At 37.5% G+C, this 15,233-nt stretch overlaps 1 protein-coding gene across 1 annotated transcript in view; it reads right to left on the reverse strand.

The window, feature by feature from the left end:
- LOC124414696 (acetylcholine receptor subunit alpha-type acr-16) overlaps window positions 1–15,233 on the reverse strand; it is a 64,227-nt gene that overhangs the window by 14,816 nt on the left and 34,178 nt on the right. Inside the window, exons 8-9 of the mRNA XM_046895717.1 lie at window positions 13,734–13,820; window positions 9,281–9,367 (exon numbers count right to left, since the gene is read on the reverse strand). Of these exons, the coding sequence (XP_046751673.1) occupies window positions 9,281–9,367; window positions 13,734–13,820 (174 nt within the window). The remainder of the gene's footprint in view (window positions 1–9,280; window positions 9,368–13,733; window positions 13,821–15,233) is intronic.

Raw genomic sequence — 15,233 nt, forward strand, 5'->3', positions numbered from 1 at the left:
AATATAGTCAAAACACGAAATGAGATTGCAAATTTACAAACTTTGTTCACTAAAATTTCCGATGAAAATTTATTGATTTTATTCAAAACTTGTCGGAAAAAGTAAAAAGTATTTTGGATTTACTAAATTCTGTGGTAAATTTATTGTACTTGCAAATTGAATTCACTGTTTCGTATCCGAATAACAAAAGTCCTGATACAGTCCACACAAGAGAGTTTGATAGAGAAATTTTTAACAGCGATAACGCGATATCGTTTCAGATCGAGATCGAGGATCGCGTGCAACCGTTTTGACGATGAGTTTTGGTTCTTTCGCTGGTTCCATCAGGGCGGAGGTATCGTTCGTATAAGTCCAACCGCTTATCACACAACGTGATAAAAGTCCTTAGGGAGGCGTCTTTCTCTCTCTCTCTCTCTCTCTCTCTCTCTCTCTCTCTTTGCCCGAGGAAAATTTACGGCACCGCAACCGGGATCCGAGTCTCAGATGAACCGAGGCTCAAATATTTAGAGGCGAGGCCGAAGGCGGGTCGAAGAAAGCTCGGAAAAAGCTCCGAGCAACGCCACTTCGGCTTGTTTTAGAACGCGGATCGACTGCCGAATACGGACGTGAGGCGAACGCTTGAATCCCACCACTTTCACCCTCGTTCTTCTCGTTCCTCAAACCCGGGATCAATTTCGAAGTGGAAAAATTTACCCGATATTGATGCCACCGTAATGGACTCCGCTTAAGGGGGAACCCGGTCTAACGATAACTTAACTCTGACAAATTGGGGTGAATACAGCTGCCGATTCGGTCACGTATCAAACTGTTCTTCTTCTTGTTATTCTTCTTCTTCTTTTTCTTCTTCGTCTTCTTATACCTACCTTAGAGCTTATTGCGTATAGATATACCAACGAATCAAATCACAGGCACGAATCAACTAGAAAACTCATCTTGGCTCGGATCATCGACGGTTCGTGACGGTCATACGGGATAGGAGAGGGTGGGGCAAGGTGGGCCCCTTAGGGTGCTTATAAGGACCCGTTGTACATACACCTCGAAAACGCGGGGATGCAAAACTCCTATACCGATCAAGCGATCAGACGAAATGACAACTGATCTGGTTTTCGATTACGAAGTACACCGAAATCTCATTTTGGCAACATTTGTTATCGACCTTTCACGCCTGCCGGTAATTTTTTACCGACATTACACTCATACATTACCGGCATGCGTGTAATGTCGGTAACAAATGTCGCCAAAATGAGATTTCGGTGTACTTCGTAATCGAAAACCAGATCAGCTGTCATTTCGTCATTTCACCATCAAATCTCATGGGACTGGGCTCAAAATGTGTGTTTCATCACCGCCGAGTGGCATCATACCGGATAGTTCGATCCATTCGGTGTAACTGTGAAAATTTGGCCAATTTCTGTGGGTGGTAACCAATCTGTAAATTTTTTTTCAAAATTTTGAAAAAGTAAAAAGCCGCTCCACTTTTTGCCAAAATAAGGCATTAATTGCCCAAGTTTCACTCTGATCGCTTGAGCGGTATAGGAGTTTTGCATCCCCGCGTTTTCGAGGTGTGTGACGCTTCTTTATAAGCACCTTAAGAAAATAACCCCTAAAATCAGAATAAGATGTTTACTTTGGAATGACAAGGAATTTTTTCGAATCGGCAATTGTTTATCATTGTTATAAGTGAACATATTTAATGGACAAAAAAAATCGTATTTTCGTGAATGTAATTCGTTGGCGGAGAAATTCGATGATTAAGGTATACTAAAAACGCTTGGAATTCAGTGGTTGACAAACAGAGATCTCAGAATGACATTTAGATTTACAAAATTCAATGCTTAGGGGTAGTTTTCACCCTTCTTATGTGCGCGTATAGAAAGTGTAGAAATTATTGTGGTTTGCATATCTATTCTCGGTCTAAAATCGTATTGTCTGAAAATAAATATTCATATAAATCTCACTCTTGTACAACACTGTCTAAAACAATATTGACAATTAACCCCATTTTACCCTAATTTAGGGGTTATTTTCTAGTTTCATCAAAGTTTTTCACATCAGATTCGCATTCCGCGTTTAAAATACATAGAAAACAATAAAAAGAAAAATAGAAAAAACTGAATCGCGTGACCGAAAGGGTTAAACTCGCGATAATTCGCGGTGTGGCCCATGTCCCACCTATGTGATAAGATCATTTATTAATACCTAGACATAATCGTAGGATGATCGTAATAAATGATGAGGGTATAATGAAACAAGGTGGGAACTGCGTCCGGGTCGGTAGGCCAGGTTGCGTGATCGAGGATCGACACCGGGTTTGTATCACTCGATCAATCGACTAGATCGACTCGAAGCTCTCTAGTATCCGGCGACTGTGCTGGTTTTGTTCTTTCGTTTTGTTTTTACTGAAAAAATTTACATCTACAGATTAAAAACATAAGACACGAGTGGCGAAATGGATACGTTTTGTGATCGGGTACGTAATATGGGTGGATTTTATTAGTCGGGGTGGCTAATCATCGTCGTCATTCGATGCGTCAGTCTTCGTGTAACGTATCTACTTTTTCTACTGATTAATAACGTCGGGATTATATTCTTTTGGATTTTAACAAGCTTATGTTGGATATTATATAATATATTTTTATCATTCTCATTTGGGTATGTATGTATATATAGATGTTTTCAGTATACATAGATACTTGTTCTCATTCCCATTCAAAGCTTTTCTTCTTTTTTTTTTTTTTTTTCTTCAGATTTGTAAGATGAGATTGGCAGAGTCTTTGTGTATACAGTGCCTGAATCGCGAGACAAAAGCAAATCTTCAATTTTTAAATCGCCGTATCCGAAGTACCGATAAAGTATTAATCACGGAAAAGTACGTAACAATATATCCACACACGTAAAAAGCACATGAGTTTGGAAAAAAAAGGGAATTGAAACTTGTCACTTTTTCAGGGTGATTTTATCTTTGCAAACGAATAGAAACTGACTCGATGAGGTGACTTTTTTTTTTTTTTTTTTATCAATCCAAGGTACGAAAAGTAATACAAAAAAAATTAGTCTTGTTGCAGTCCCGGCCAATCTCTGAGGTATAACTTACGATTGAATTAAATTTTGAAAAAATTTAGTTTCAGCAATTGTTTTCACTTTGAATTATTCGGTTATTTATGATTATCTTGTTTTTTTTTTTTTTTTTTGTTTCATTTTTGACGGCATGATGCACAAGTCAAGAATATAATCTATATTATTCGCATATATATGTATAAGTTATAATATTATTATGTATAGTATACAACACAGCCAGGTAAAGAAGATCACGTTCTAAATGAAATAACAAAGGCAAGGAGAGAGGTCGTACATTGTACTGCATAGTAGAGAAGAAGATAGACAATAGATAGGCAGATAGTCAGAGAAATTAGTATGTTACTCATCTAATGGTAAAACAATAATGAGAAAATTCTACTTATATGATTTGTTCAGAGCGAGATAATATGCTTGCTTACCTACGAGGAGTTTCTTTCTTTCTTTCTATTACACCTTGTATTATTTAAATAATATATCGTTTTACGTCTTTATTCTTTATTTTCTTCCGCCCGTCAAAGCTTAGCGACAGAGCGAGGCAATAGAGAGAAGAAGGGAAGAATGCGAACGTTTCGCGATGACAGAAGTTAGCGTTTAATAGAAACGGCATGCCGATCAATGCCTGGCGAATAGTGTTTTCTGAAAATTTGCGAAAGCCGAAGAATCCGAGGTGCTGTATTACAGCTGCAGTGGAAAACGAGTGACGTGGGATACATAAATAGAAAGATAGATAGATAGATGGAAATAAAATTAGAATTAGAATTTATTTACTTAGAAGAATTAACATGGTAAAACTGAAACATGATAGAAAAAAAACAACGAATCAATGTAATAAAATAAAATAAATAAAATAGATAGATAGATATATAGATAGTTAGATAGAATAGATAGACGTTATCAATGTCCAGAAGAATATTGGACAATATCACAGCAGGATTACAAGGTAAATTGCAGCGTTGCGAAAGGCAAGGCAGAAAACAAAGTGAAAGAGATATGCAAAAGTTACTAAATCGAGAATAAGTGTGAAGAATAAAGAGTGAACAACGGTCAAAGAGAAAGAGAGAGAGAAGCGGACTGAGAAGAGTCAAGAAGATCAGGAAGAGAAAGAAAACTCCCCGTAAAAGCCTTACGATACGTGACCACCTTGAAACAATAATTTTCTTTCTCGAAAATCGCTGACAAAAGGTAGTCACTCGTGTAATATAAATGTCGCGTAGATTTCCGGGGGTGCAGGGCAGGTGATTGTGATGGTGGTGGTGGTGGTAGTGGTTGTGATGGTGGTGGTGGTGGTGGTGGTGGTGGTTTTGATGGTGACGGGTGCAGGTACCTATTAATGGCACCGCGTCGGAGGTGCGAGTCAAGACGTGGGCCACCAGCAGCGAAAACACCGTCTGTGACAAGAGGATCGTCACACCTGTAACACGGACATAGACTCTTTGTCCCGATCTCGTTGCTGATCCATATGCGTCTGCATAGATCTAAATATCGTCGTAGTACGTATGTACCTAATTTCAGCTTAATTCGCTTCTCTCTGTACTCCAATTGTCATTTCTACTATCCTTGTGATAATTTATACGTATACCTACGTATGGTGGGTGGGGGTGAAGACTCGGAAGGATCGATGTATTTGGAATGGTCGATACAGCGAAATTTCAAACATTGTTCGAAATCTTGATTTTCGAGAGTGTCACTGATCAGTAGTCACTCTGTAATCTGTGACGCTTTAAAAAAGTCAAGATTTCGAAAAATTCGAATTTCAAACAAGTTTGGAACTTCGATATATCGGCCATTTGAAATATTCACCCTTCCAAGTTTTCACCCCCGGCCCACCATAACATGGCATCCACACACATTAGGTACCTACGCACTAATCTTTCCAGGCGACGTGCAGTGCAGCATCTAATTATCACTCTCTATCTCCATCTTTATCTCTTTCTCTTTCTCTTCCTCCGTCCGTCCGTCTGTTCCTAATTTCTTTCTCATCACCGCATCTCTCCATCTTCTTCATTTTCACCTAGTTTTTCGCGTAACAGCCGCACACGTTTGCGAAAACCGTTCAATCATAATTAAGTAAACATTTGTAGCTCAACGAGTGCGTCGCATATCATGAAAACGAAATGAGTGGAAAATTTCACCCGTTACATCTGCACGCCGCCTCTAGGAAGGGTATTGGTACAGGTGTAGATTGTAGGTACAGTCGTAGATAGTAGTAATACTGTAACAAGTTCTGTTTAGAGATTCCACTTACCGACATCTTCCCTAGACTCAAACCCTTCTCCGTGATAACCTCACGGTCTGCCGTATCGACCGAAGGTCAAAATCGCGCCACATCGCGATAAAACTGTCGGTAAGGTTGAACCTTCGGTTGATACGGCAGACCGTGACATCGTCGCGGGGAAGGGTTTGAGTCCGGAGGAGATGTCGGTAAGGGTCGGTAACAGGAATCTCTAACTAGAACCGGTATTGGATTATGACTGCAGATCTAGGCATATACACGCGGCATCCTAGGAGATCGGCGTATACCTATAAAGTACACCTAGACAAAGTAGGCACGTAAGAGATGGGACATGCATACGAATTGATACTGGATTAAGCCCTGCAGGTGGTGCGACCCTCGGGGTCGAAAGCAAAGCTGTTCTTTATTTGATTCTTGTTTTTCTCCACTCTTTTTCCGCCTCACCCTTCCTTCACGTGACATACTTCTCCACGTATTTCCTTTCTTATTTACCTATACCTAATATAATTTCGTTCTGAGGAGGAGCAAGTTTGTATTATTACACTTCTTACGGTCTAAATGTTATCACAAGACATATTGGACGTATTTGTTTTCCGCATAAAACGAAACGCGGACGTTCCGCATCGATTGGACCACGCGGAGAAACCACCGTCGAGGTTTAAAGAGAAAAAATGTTTACCACCGAGGCCCGAGGCAGAACTCCAAGCTCGTATTTTCCATATTTACCGACCTAGCTATGAGAATTTCGCTTTTCTTTTCTTTTCATTTCTTTTCTTTTCTTTTCATTTCATTTCTGTTCTTTTCTTTTCCTTTCTCTTCATTTCCCCTTAATATACAGTCTGCCTTTAGGTTTTCATTGTTTTCCTTTCTTTCTTTCTTTCTTTCTTTCTTTTATCACTACTATATTATACAACAACGATTATGTGTAACAGCAAGGACAGTGACAGTGTAACAACAACAAACAACAGCAACATCAGCAGCAGCAGCAGCAGCAATAGCAGCAGCAGCAACAGCAATATAGAATAGCACCAACAATTTATAGTGGACATATAGAATAAATGCTACATAACGGTTATGTACAGCCGATCTATTCGGACATTAATTTATCTACATCCGCTTCAAATATTTCTTACACGCTCAATTTTACGGTCAGTGAAAAAAAAAAAAAAAAAAAGTTCTCACAGATTTTTGATCAATCATATTTTTATTCCACACTAAATTGTCAATTACTAGAAGTTATCGTTTATTTTCAAACTTATCGGTAATATACGATTCGTATTAAACGGTCTCGAAATACAGACGAAACCGTGTACGTTATACAAAAAATAAAATAAACACTTGTTGCTCAACAAGAACAAATATATCTATGATGCAAGTTTTCCGATTCATCCTTCCAGGTTTGAAACCGCTTTGAAAATTTCCTACTTGACACGGCGCATCATTTTGCTCTCCGTACATATATAATAATAATAATCATAATCATAATCATAATCATAATCATAATCATAATAATCATAATATACGTATAAACCCACGTGTGCGTTACACATACGATGCATGAACGTCATGCGGCGACGTGTCGATTAATTAATTAATTAATTAATTAATTAATTATTAATACGTTTGTATAGTACGAAAGACCTACATTACGGCTATACATAGTCTCAAGTACACGATACATATTCATATATAATTATAACACTAGGTATAATAATATGTATTGCTTGTAAAGTGCTTGTATTACAGTATAAGTATTATTTTTAAGTAAGCGACAGCAAAGAGCGACTGCACAGCCCAGAGAAAATAGTGAAAATTTTTAGGGCAAGGGTGGCGGTGGGGGAAGAGGGGGGAAGGGGGGAGATCTTGTTAGTAATAACGAAGGTGGTGAATTGGACGGTATAAAACGATGCAGAATTTCAATCGTGTTGTTATATATGTAAATAGTTATTACGGTATACAATTATTACTTTTATAAAAAAAAAAAAAGTTCCAATGATTGCCCGAATGCTGTTGCCGCTGATTTTGGAACGATTCAATTCTCATTCAATTTGGATTCGGATTATTTTTTCTCTCTCTCTCTATCTGTCTCTTTGTTGTTTTTTGTTTTTTTTTCTTCTTGGTTTTGTTTTCCCCTTTCCATTTCCCTGTGTGGGTGAAACAATATTCTTATCTCGTATTACTCGCTGCGTCATAGTTTTTGCGCGTATATAAGGGATGAAACTTTTGGTTCATTTTCTTTTTTCCTTCTTTTTTTTTTTGTTTTTTTTTTCCCTCTTGCAGACGGGATCGAACGCAATTAGGTACGCTCGAAGTCGAAAGAATGGTAGCTGAAAAGTTCTCGGCGAAAAGGAAAGGTTCCGAAAAGTTTTCAAATAAATCAAAGTCCCCGTTTAACGGTCTCTCGTCGTGACCGCTGTTATACTTATGGATTTTCGACCCTCGCATTCTTGGCGTATTTTTTCTTCTCCTCTTTCTTCTTCTTCTTCTTCTTATATTTGCTTCGTTTTCTCTATCGCCAAATCTCTGAAAACATTTCTGACGCGGATCGAGACCGGTAAGTTCGTGTAACGAATTTCAAATCTATTATACGAAGACCGAATTCATGCTTACCCCCCCCCCCCCTCCCCCCCCCCCCCGCCCCCCCCGTAATATAATCAGTGCAACGGGCAAGAAGATCAGCTTCCGGGCAATCACCGGATATATGTGTATATATATATATATATATGCAGAAGCAAAGGCGAAGGCGATAGTAGAAGCAAATGCCGATGCAAATGAAGGTAACACTGAAAGAAAAAAATAATAATAATAAAGAAGAAGAAAAAAAAGGTAAGAAAAAGAATAAATTTTTTTTAAAATAACAATAATAATAATAACAATAATAATAATAATAATAACAACCCATCACCAGATTTATGCAAAAATGAGCAATTCTTTGCAGAGAATCGACTATATTATATGATTAGACTGATATGCATCATGTATAAATTTATTGTAAGTATTGTTTGATGGATATAAAGAAGAAGAGAGAAAAAAAAAAAAAAAAAAAAAGAAACAAGTTTTATCAGCCCTATAAACAACGATTCGAAAATATTAATTTGACTCGTAGAACTGTAGGAGAAGGAATAAATATTATTCTTCTTTCTCCGTTGATATTTAATTTAATACGTATACGTAGCCATATATATCATTCATACGCCGCACGTTTACACGAGGCATAAATATTATAACATTTAACATGTATGTATGTATGTATGTATGTATGTATGTATGTATGCATGTGTATTTCTATATATATATTGTGGGTAGGTGTTATTTATCCAAATGATTAGCGCAAGGAACGGACGGTTTCGTATTTTATCTTGTGATTTTTATCCCCCAATTTTCATCTTCATTCTTCACGCGATTCTTATCTTAACATACCCGAGACGCGAAAGAATTAAGCTTAGGAAAGGCGAGAGGCACGACAGAAATAATTATATCATCAAACCTGACGACGACGACGGGCGGTGATGAAATACGAAACCATCGTTACGGAGCCTCAAGTTTCGGCAGCTTTCATTGTCAGTGGAGGGGTGGGGGTGGGGGTGGGGGTGGGGGTGGGGGTGGGGGTGGGGGTGGAAAGCTGGATTTCAAAGCACGTCACGATTTACTCTAAATTCACTCCGATTCCACAGAGTTTTTTACGCGCGTAGCTCATTATGGAACAAGGATCATTCATCGTGCAATAACCATCAGACGAGAAACAGAATAGCGCTCGTTATGAGGATGAGATAATCGAATTTCGAAGGATACTTCTACGTGTCCTTCGTCGAGAATCTCACGAATCTTGTGAATTTAGGGTAAACCTCGTGACCGAGGACTGTTGCACTTTTAAGGGATGGATACGGGCTTGGTTCTGGGATTTGTTTTTGTTTGCGTGTGCTTTTGGCGATCTTGTCGCTGGTTGGAAAAAAAGTATTTCTGTTGTACCTAACAAGGGTATCGCGTCGGAAACCTGCGGCAGGGTCTCGGCGACGAGATTCAGGAACACCGTCAGCGATAGCAAGATGGTCACTCCTGAAACAGTCGTTGCCCACCATGCTCAATTATTTTTTTCATTATAGGTTTTCTCTCCACACACGATCTGTATGATATTAAACATCGTATACATATACTTTTATTCATTTATTTAGTCATTTATTGTGTAGTTTTGTTTGTCCGGGGGCTTTTCTATTATAGAGTGTCCAGTTGGATCTCTGCATGCGGATCGATCAATTATGATCGTCGCTCTTACCATCACCGTCACTTTCGTCACCGTGGTGGTAATCGCGACGAAATCGTCCAAGCTGATACAGTGTATAACGTACATTGATCGAATCCTGGTGTGAAGGTACACGGAGGGAAAGGAAGGATTCAGATTTTATCGGAGTCCTTTGACTTCGATCTGGTACACCTTGTTCGTTCCAAACGCGATGACTTTCATTCAACAATCTCGATTCGGTTAGTTCGACGAAATGATTTAGTCGAGCGAGTTCCTTGATTCGACGAAAGCCTTTCTCGTCGCGATCGAGAGGAGTATTGATTCGAGCGAACCTTTTCACGTGCTTCCGAAAACCAGTCAACTAAACATCATTTCGTTTGGAGTTTAGGCATTGTTACCTCCAGGTCGCGTGTTCGTTGACGGAAACGATCAGGTACTTTAAATGAAATAAGTACGTCAATCTGGTGAACAAAAAATTTGCATCGATCGAACGCCATGCTTTATTGATCCAACCGGAGCTTGCTTGGCGTAACTGGTTGAATCGCTTGCACTAATTTGTTTACGAGGTAAAAGAAACAAGACATGCTTTGAAACGAGTAGAGAATATATTCATCGTAAGCATCGGTATTCTGGTACTTTGAACGGCTTCTAGGCGGTGAACTTTCTCGCTAGGAAAGTAGCTTCAGAGATAGTTGTAAAATCGTACATATACAGCAATAAGTTTACGGGTTTTAACCATCAAATATCGGGTAAATCCCACAAAATTTTGTGTCGACAGAATTATAAATGATATTATTTGAAAAATACGTTTCGTGGGTTTGGCTAACTCCAATGTCCAGTCGATGCAAAAGATTTTTGTAACAACAAAATTCACTACCTGTTTCAACCATTGAACTCTCGACTCAACAAAACATGAAATAATCCATTCCCTCCGTGTAGCTTTTATCGGGGCTTTAACGAGAAATTATACGACAGTGCAGAACTGCAGATGTACCAGAATAAGGAGGCTGGGCTGGTGTCACGTGGGTGTGAAGATACGGCTACAGTGGCTGCCGTTTGACGTTAAGATTTGATGCAGGGGTAGGGGTGGAGGGTGGAAAAGGAAGGCAGGGGGGGGGGGAGGCGGGCGGTGATGCAGATCCGATTTTTCATCCCTTCCGAATTTCATTCCGGGACGAAATTCGTTCAGAGTTCGATATCTTACGGTTCGTTTTATCGTCGATCGTTCACCCAGGCAAGAAATCGAAACTGCAGAACCTCCGCACCTTTCCTCCTAGTTTCTCGATCGTCTGTACCTTCTTCCTCGTCGCATTTATATATGATAATCATCATCATAGATATTATAAATATGTATTATTTGTTATTTATAGAATTAAAAGAAGCTAAGAATAACGAAAGAAACGGAGAATAACGCCGTAGATCTTGACGTTTCGCAGGAAAAATTTATATTCCATATATTTTCTTTGGTCCAGTTTCACATTCAATACTTTACTCGCAATTTTCTCTCATCATTACCTACCGATAGTTCGGTGCATTGGAAAAAGGAAAATAATAATCGTGTAAAGATAATCATTTGGTAGAAGTTTAGGGGGAAGAGAAAGGATCTAGCAATAAATTTACACGAGGGACGATCAATCGCTCGATCGCATAACGCATCATCGTTCCATTCTGACATAGACTGACTTACCTTTTCTAGGTGACTGTGCGAAATTTCTTCACCAGCTTTCTTTTCTTTCTTTCTTTTTTTTTTTTATTTATTTACCATTTCTTTCAAACGTCGCAAGGTTAATGAATTTATTGCGCCAAAATTTTTCGTCTTCTCATCTTTCGTGCAGAATTACTTGTATAGTATATGTACAATATATATGCATGTATTACACAATTCTATACACCATAGTTTCTTTACGTAATTATTTTAAGGTGCAAATTTGGGGTGGAAGAGTGTTGAAAAATTTCTCTCGCAATCCTTTTCTTTCCTCCTTGACTCCTCTACCCCTCTCTTCCTCTATGATTTCGGTGTAGAATGTATATTTAAAAAAAGAAGAAAACAAAAAAAAAATTTCCTTTCTTTCTTTTCTTTCTCTATCCTGTTCAATTTCTAGATCGCTGACGATCGTATAAATCCACGAGACTCGTAACTAAATCGCGGCAGATTCCTACCAAGTATCACCTGCAACCATGCCGATCCTAATTTTTCACAACTTCTCTTTTCTGTCAAACTAATTTACGTCTTTTCTAATTTTCACCGGAAAACTGCAACTTGCGCGCGGTTTTCCTCACTCCACGAATTTTCAAATTACCAACGAAAATATTTTTTCTTCATATCGTTATTCGTTGCGTCGATTTAGTTCGTTCCCCACTTTTTCTTTTTCTTTTTTTTTTTTTTTTTTTTTTACTCCTTCTATTTTCTATTTTCTCTTCGACTGACTCGCTTCGATGTCGGATTAATAATTTAATTGTTAATTTAATTTTTCTGACTGTATAATAATAGCAATAATGATAAAGTAAATTTACTAATACTACGTAGGTTGAAATTGAAAAATCCATATATATATATATATATATACTGTGGGAAAAAAATCTGCATCCGTGATTGAGATGAGAAAAAATAAATCTCTGCGTCTCTCACCCGGAGATTATGATGAATATGAAATAGAAATGATATACGTATAATGTATATATGTATATATATATACCTTGATAATTATCATCGTGTTACAGAGCCGTGTGATGTGTTGCCTGATGTTTTTTGCGCGATTCGATACAGGTAACAGAGCGAGGGTATAAAGAGTGAGAGAGAGGGAGGGAGACAGAGAGAGGAAAAGCAAAAGATACGAAAGGAATGAAAATTTAAGAAAAGAGAACGAATAAAATAGGAAAGAGATGAGAATAAAAATAATGGAAAATACGATGACTTGCGGTCACGTGTCACACACGTACATACATGTAATATTGTGTTACGATGCGGATTTTCCGGTCGTTCCATAAATGCTCATGTAATTACACACAAGATTAGAATGATAATAATTATAATATAATGACGGGGTTGAATGTATAAAAATTAATCGATTAGGTACCGTATGACGACGATTGTGGTAATCCGCAGCTCGTTATATCCGGTAAATGTGTTGAGGATTTTTGTATCTACATACATAAGGGTGTTCAGACGTCCCCCAAATTGGCTTCGAATATTAAAAAACAATTCTATGATTTTTTCACATTTTTATCTCAACTGGACGTCCGCGTTCAAAATACAAGTCTTTCGGCAAATATCCTCGGTATAAATTTTACTCTAAGTGATAATTAAGAAGAAAAGAAAAAGAAATCTGTCGTCTAATAAAAAAAATTCACATCATTTAATTTATTTTTTCAATCAATTCAACGAAATATGGTATCTAAATATGAAAATCATATCGGGTTTAAAGGGTGTAAAATTCGTCCAGATTGCCTGGTACGATAACGTGAATTTTTTTATCAGATAATAGCATCAATGCTGACTAAAATCTCGCGGTTGAAGATTTTTTTTTTTTTGTTTTCTTTAAATCATTAATTTTGCCAATAAAGTTTATGCTGAGAATGTGTCCGAAACACTTGTATTTTAAATGGGGAAATTCACCCCCTTACAGGCAAGGGTTAGAGTTGAGTAAAAAATTTGAAAAACTACTTAATATTTTCCAAATTATTTACAGCCGATTTCGGGGTGATCTGATAAAAAAATTCCACCGATCCCTAACCGAGGAGAACCCTAAATACACATAAATATGGAAGGTTGATTTTCTAAGGACACCGCGCGTCACGGACAGGACACATAGGTACTTATATTTTATGACCGAGGGGCGGAATGCTTGTCATAATAATAATAATAATAATAATAATAATAATAATAATAATAATAATAATAATATAAAACAATAATAATGTGAGTGCATTAATGTATGACTGCCGATGGTGTGTATGCGTGTATATATGCATGTATGTATGTATGTATGTGTGATGCATGTTACACTGCAATATACACGTATTAAATTTATTCACATAAGTGTATGAATATGTATATATATAAATGTGTGTGCGTGCGTGTGTGTGTGTGTGTGTTGAATTTTTTCTCGATATGATTTGTTGTTTGTTCTTTTCGTTTTTCTTTCTTTCTTTTTTTTGTTTTTGTGCTATTTTTTCAAGTACCTATTAAGGGAACGGCGTCGGACGTCGTGGGCATACTTTCCGCCACGAGATTCAGGAATACCGTCAGCGATAGAAGAATTGTTACTCCTGTAGAAATGTTGAAAATTCTAAATAATACTCCTGCACACGATAATTATAAAATTTATTATAATATGTAAACGATTATACATATTTGTTATTGTTGTTTATTAATTATGGCAGGCAGGTGCATCTGCATGGTTGTCGCATTGTATGTGTCTTATAATATACACATATTTAAATACAGATAAGTATACATACATATATATATATATATATATATATATATATATATATATATATATATTGTTTATAACATATATTTATATATATGTATATAAATATCTGGGTAACATTATTTTATTCCATACGTACGTTCGTCCCGTTTTCCTGTTTCACGAATAGCCACACGTGGCCGCGGAACGTGAAAACTATAATAATAAGCTTGTGTATGTACATTTTGAAATCGGCAGCGTGTGACGTTTACTGTTGCGATTTCTCCATCTCGTTGATTATATTACGTTTAACCGCGTTTAACGGAGCTTGCGACTTGTATGATTAAGATTAAAAGAAAAAACAAATCAACAAATTAATGATTAAAAAAAAGAAAAGAAAAAAAGAAAGAAACAAGTAGCAAATGATAACGATATTATCACGCAACGACGACAACCGCTGCTGCCCGCTGCACCCGCGACCCAACAAACCAACATCTTGACGATCGTCCCGTAGTTTTCGAAGATAAAAGCTACTTGAAACAGGACGTGAAATTGCAAGGCGACACGAAATCGGTTTGGGAGCATCTTACTTACACTCGCGTGTGTATTTGACGTGGAACAACCTATACATGACAGAAGTCAGGTCCGGATCGGGACTCGGACATGATTCATCTCGGGAGATTGAATTTCATGTCAAATCTGTAATCCTAGATACATATCTGAACGTAGCTGTTGAGCTCTACAGTTTCACTATCGGCTCAGCAAGACTCGACGTCACTCTTAAATTCCGATAAGTTTCTCGTAGTCTAGAAAGTAATCTCCCCACGAAAGTGCGTCGCAGTCGAAAAACAGATTCCACCATCCCCCCTCCCTTTATATACCTAAAAAATGCTCAACACATTCGGCTCTGAACATCCCCGAAAGAAATTTAAGCTGGGGGGGGGGAGGGGGTTGCAACTTGGATGGTCTAAAATTCTAACCTATTTTTTGGGAGCTTTTGTTGTTTTGTTGTGTTTTTTTTTTTTTTTTTTTTTTTTTCTGAAGAAAATGAAAATACTTCGAGCAATTTGAGTTTTAGAGCTTTATTATGTATAGTTTGAAGAATGTTTTATAATTTTTTCATTGAAATTAATAAGGTGTTTTTAACTGAATAAAATTTTTCCCGTCTGTTACAAATTGGAGAGTGATGTCAGATAATGGTCAAAATTCCTCGCAAAATTCATCGAGTTCGAAATCGTTCACTGTATGATTATATGCACCATCCTGG

This window comes from Diprion similis, chromosome 14 (genome assembly GCF_021155765.1).
Source record: "Diprion similis isolate iyDipSimi1 chromosome 14, iyDipSimi1.1, whole genome shotgun sequence".
In the NCBI taxonomy this organism is placed as follows: Eukaryota; Metazoa; Arthropoda; class Insecta; order Hymenoptera; family Diprionidae; genus Diprion; species Diprion similis.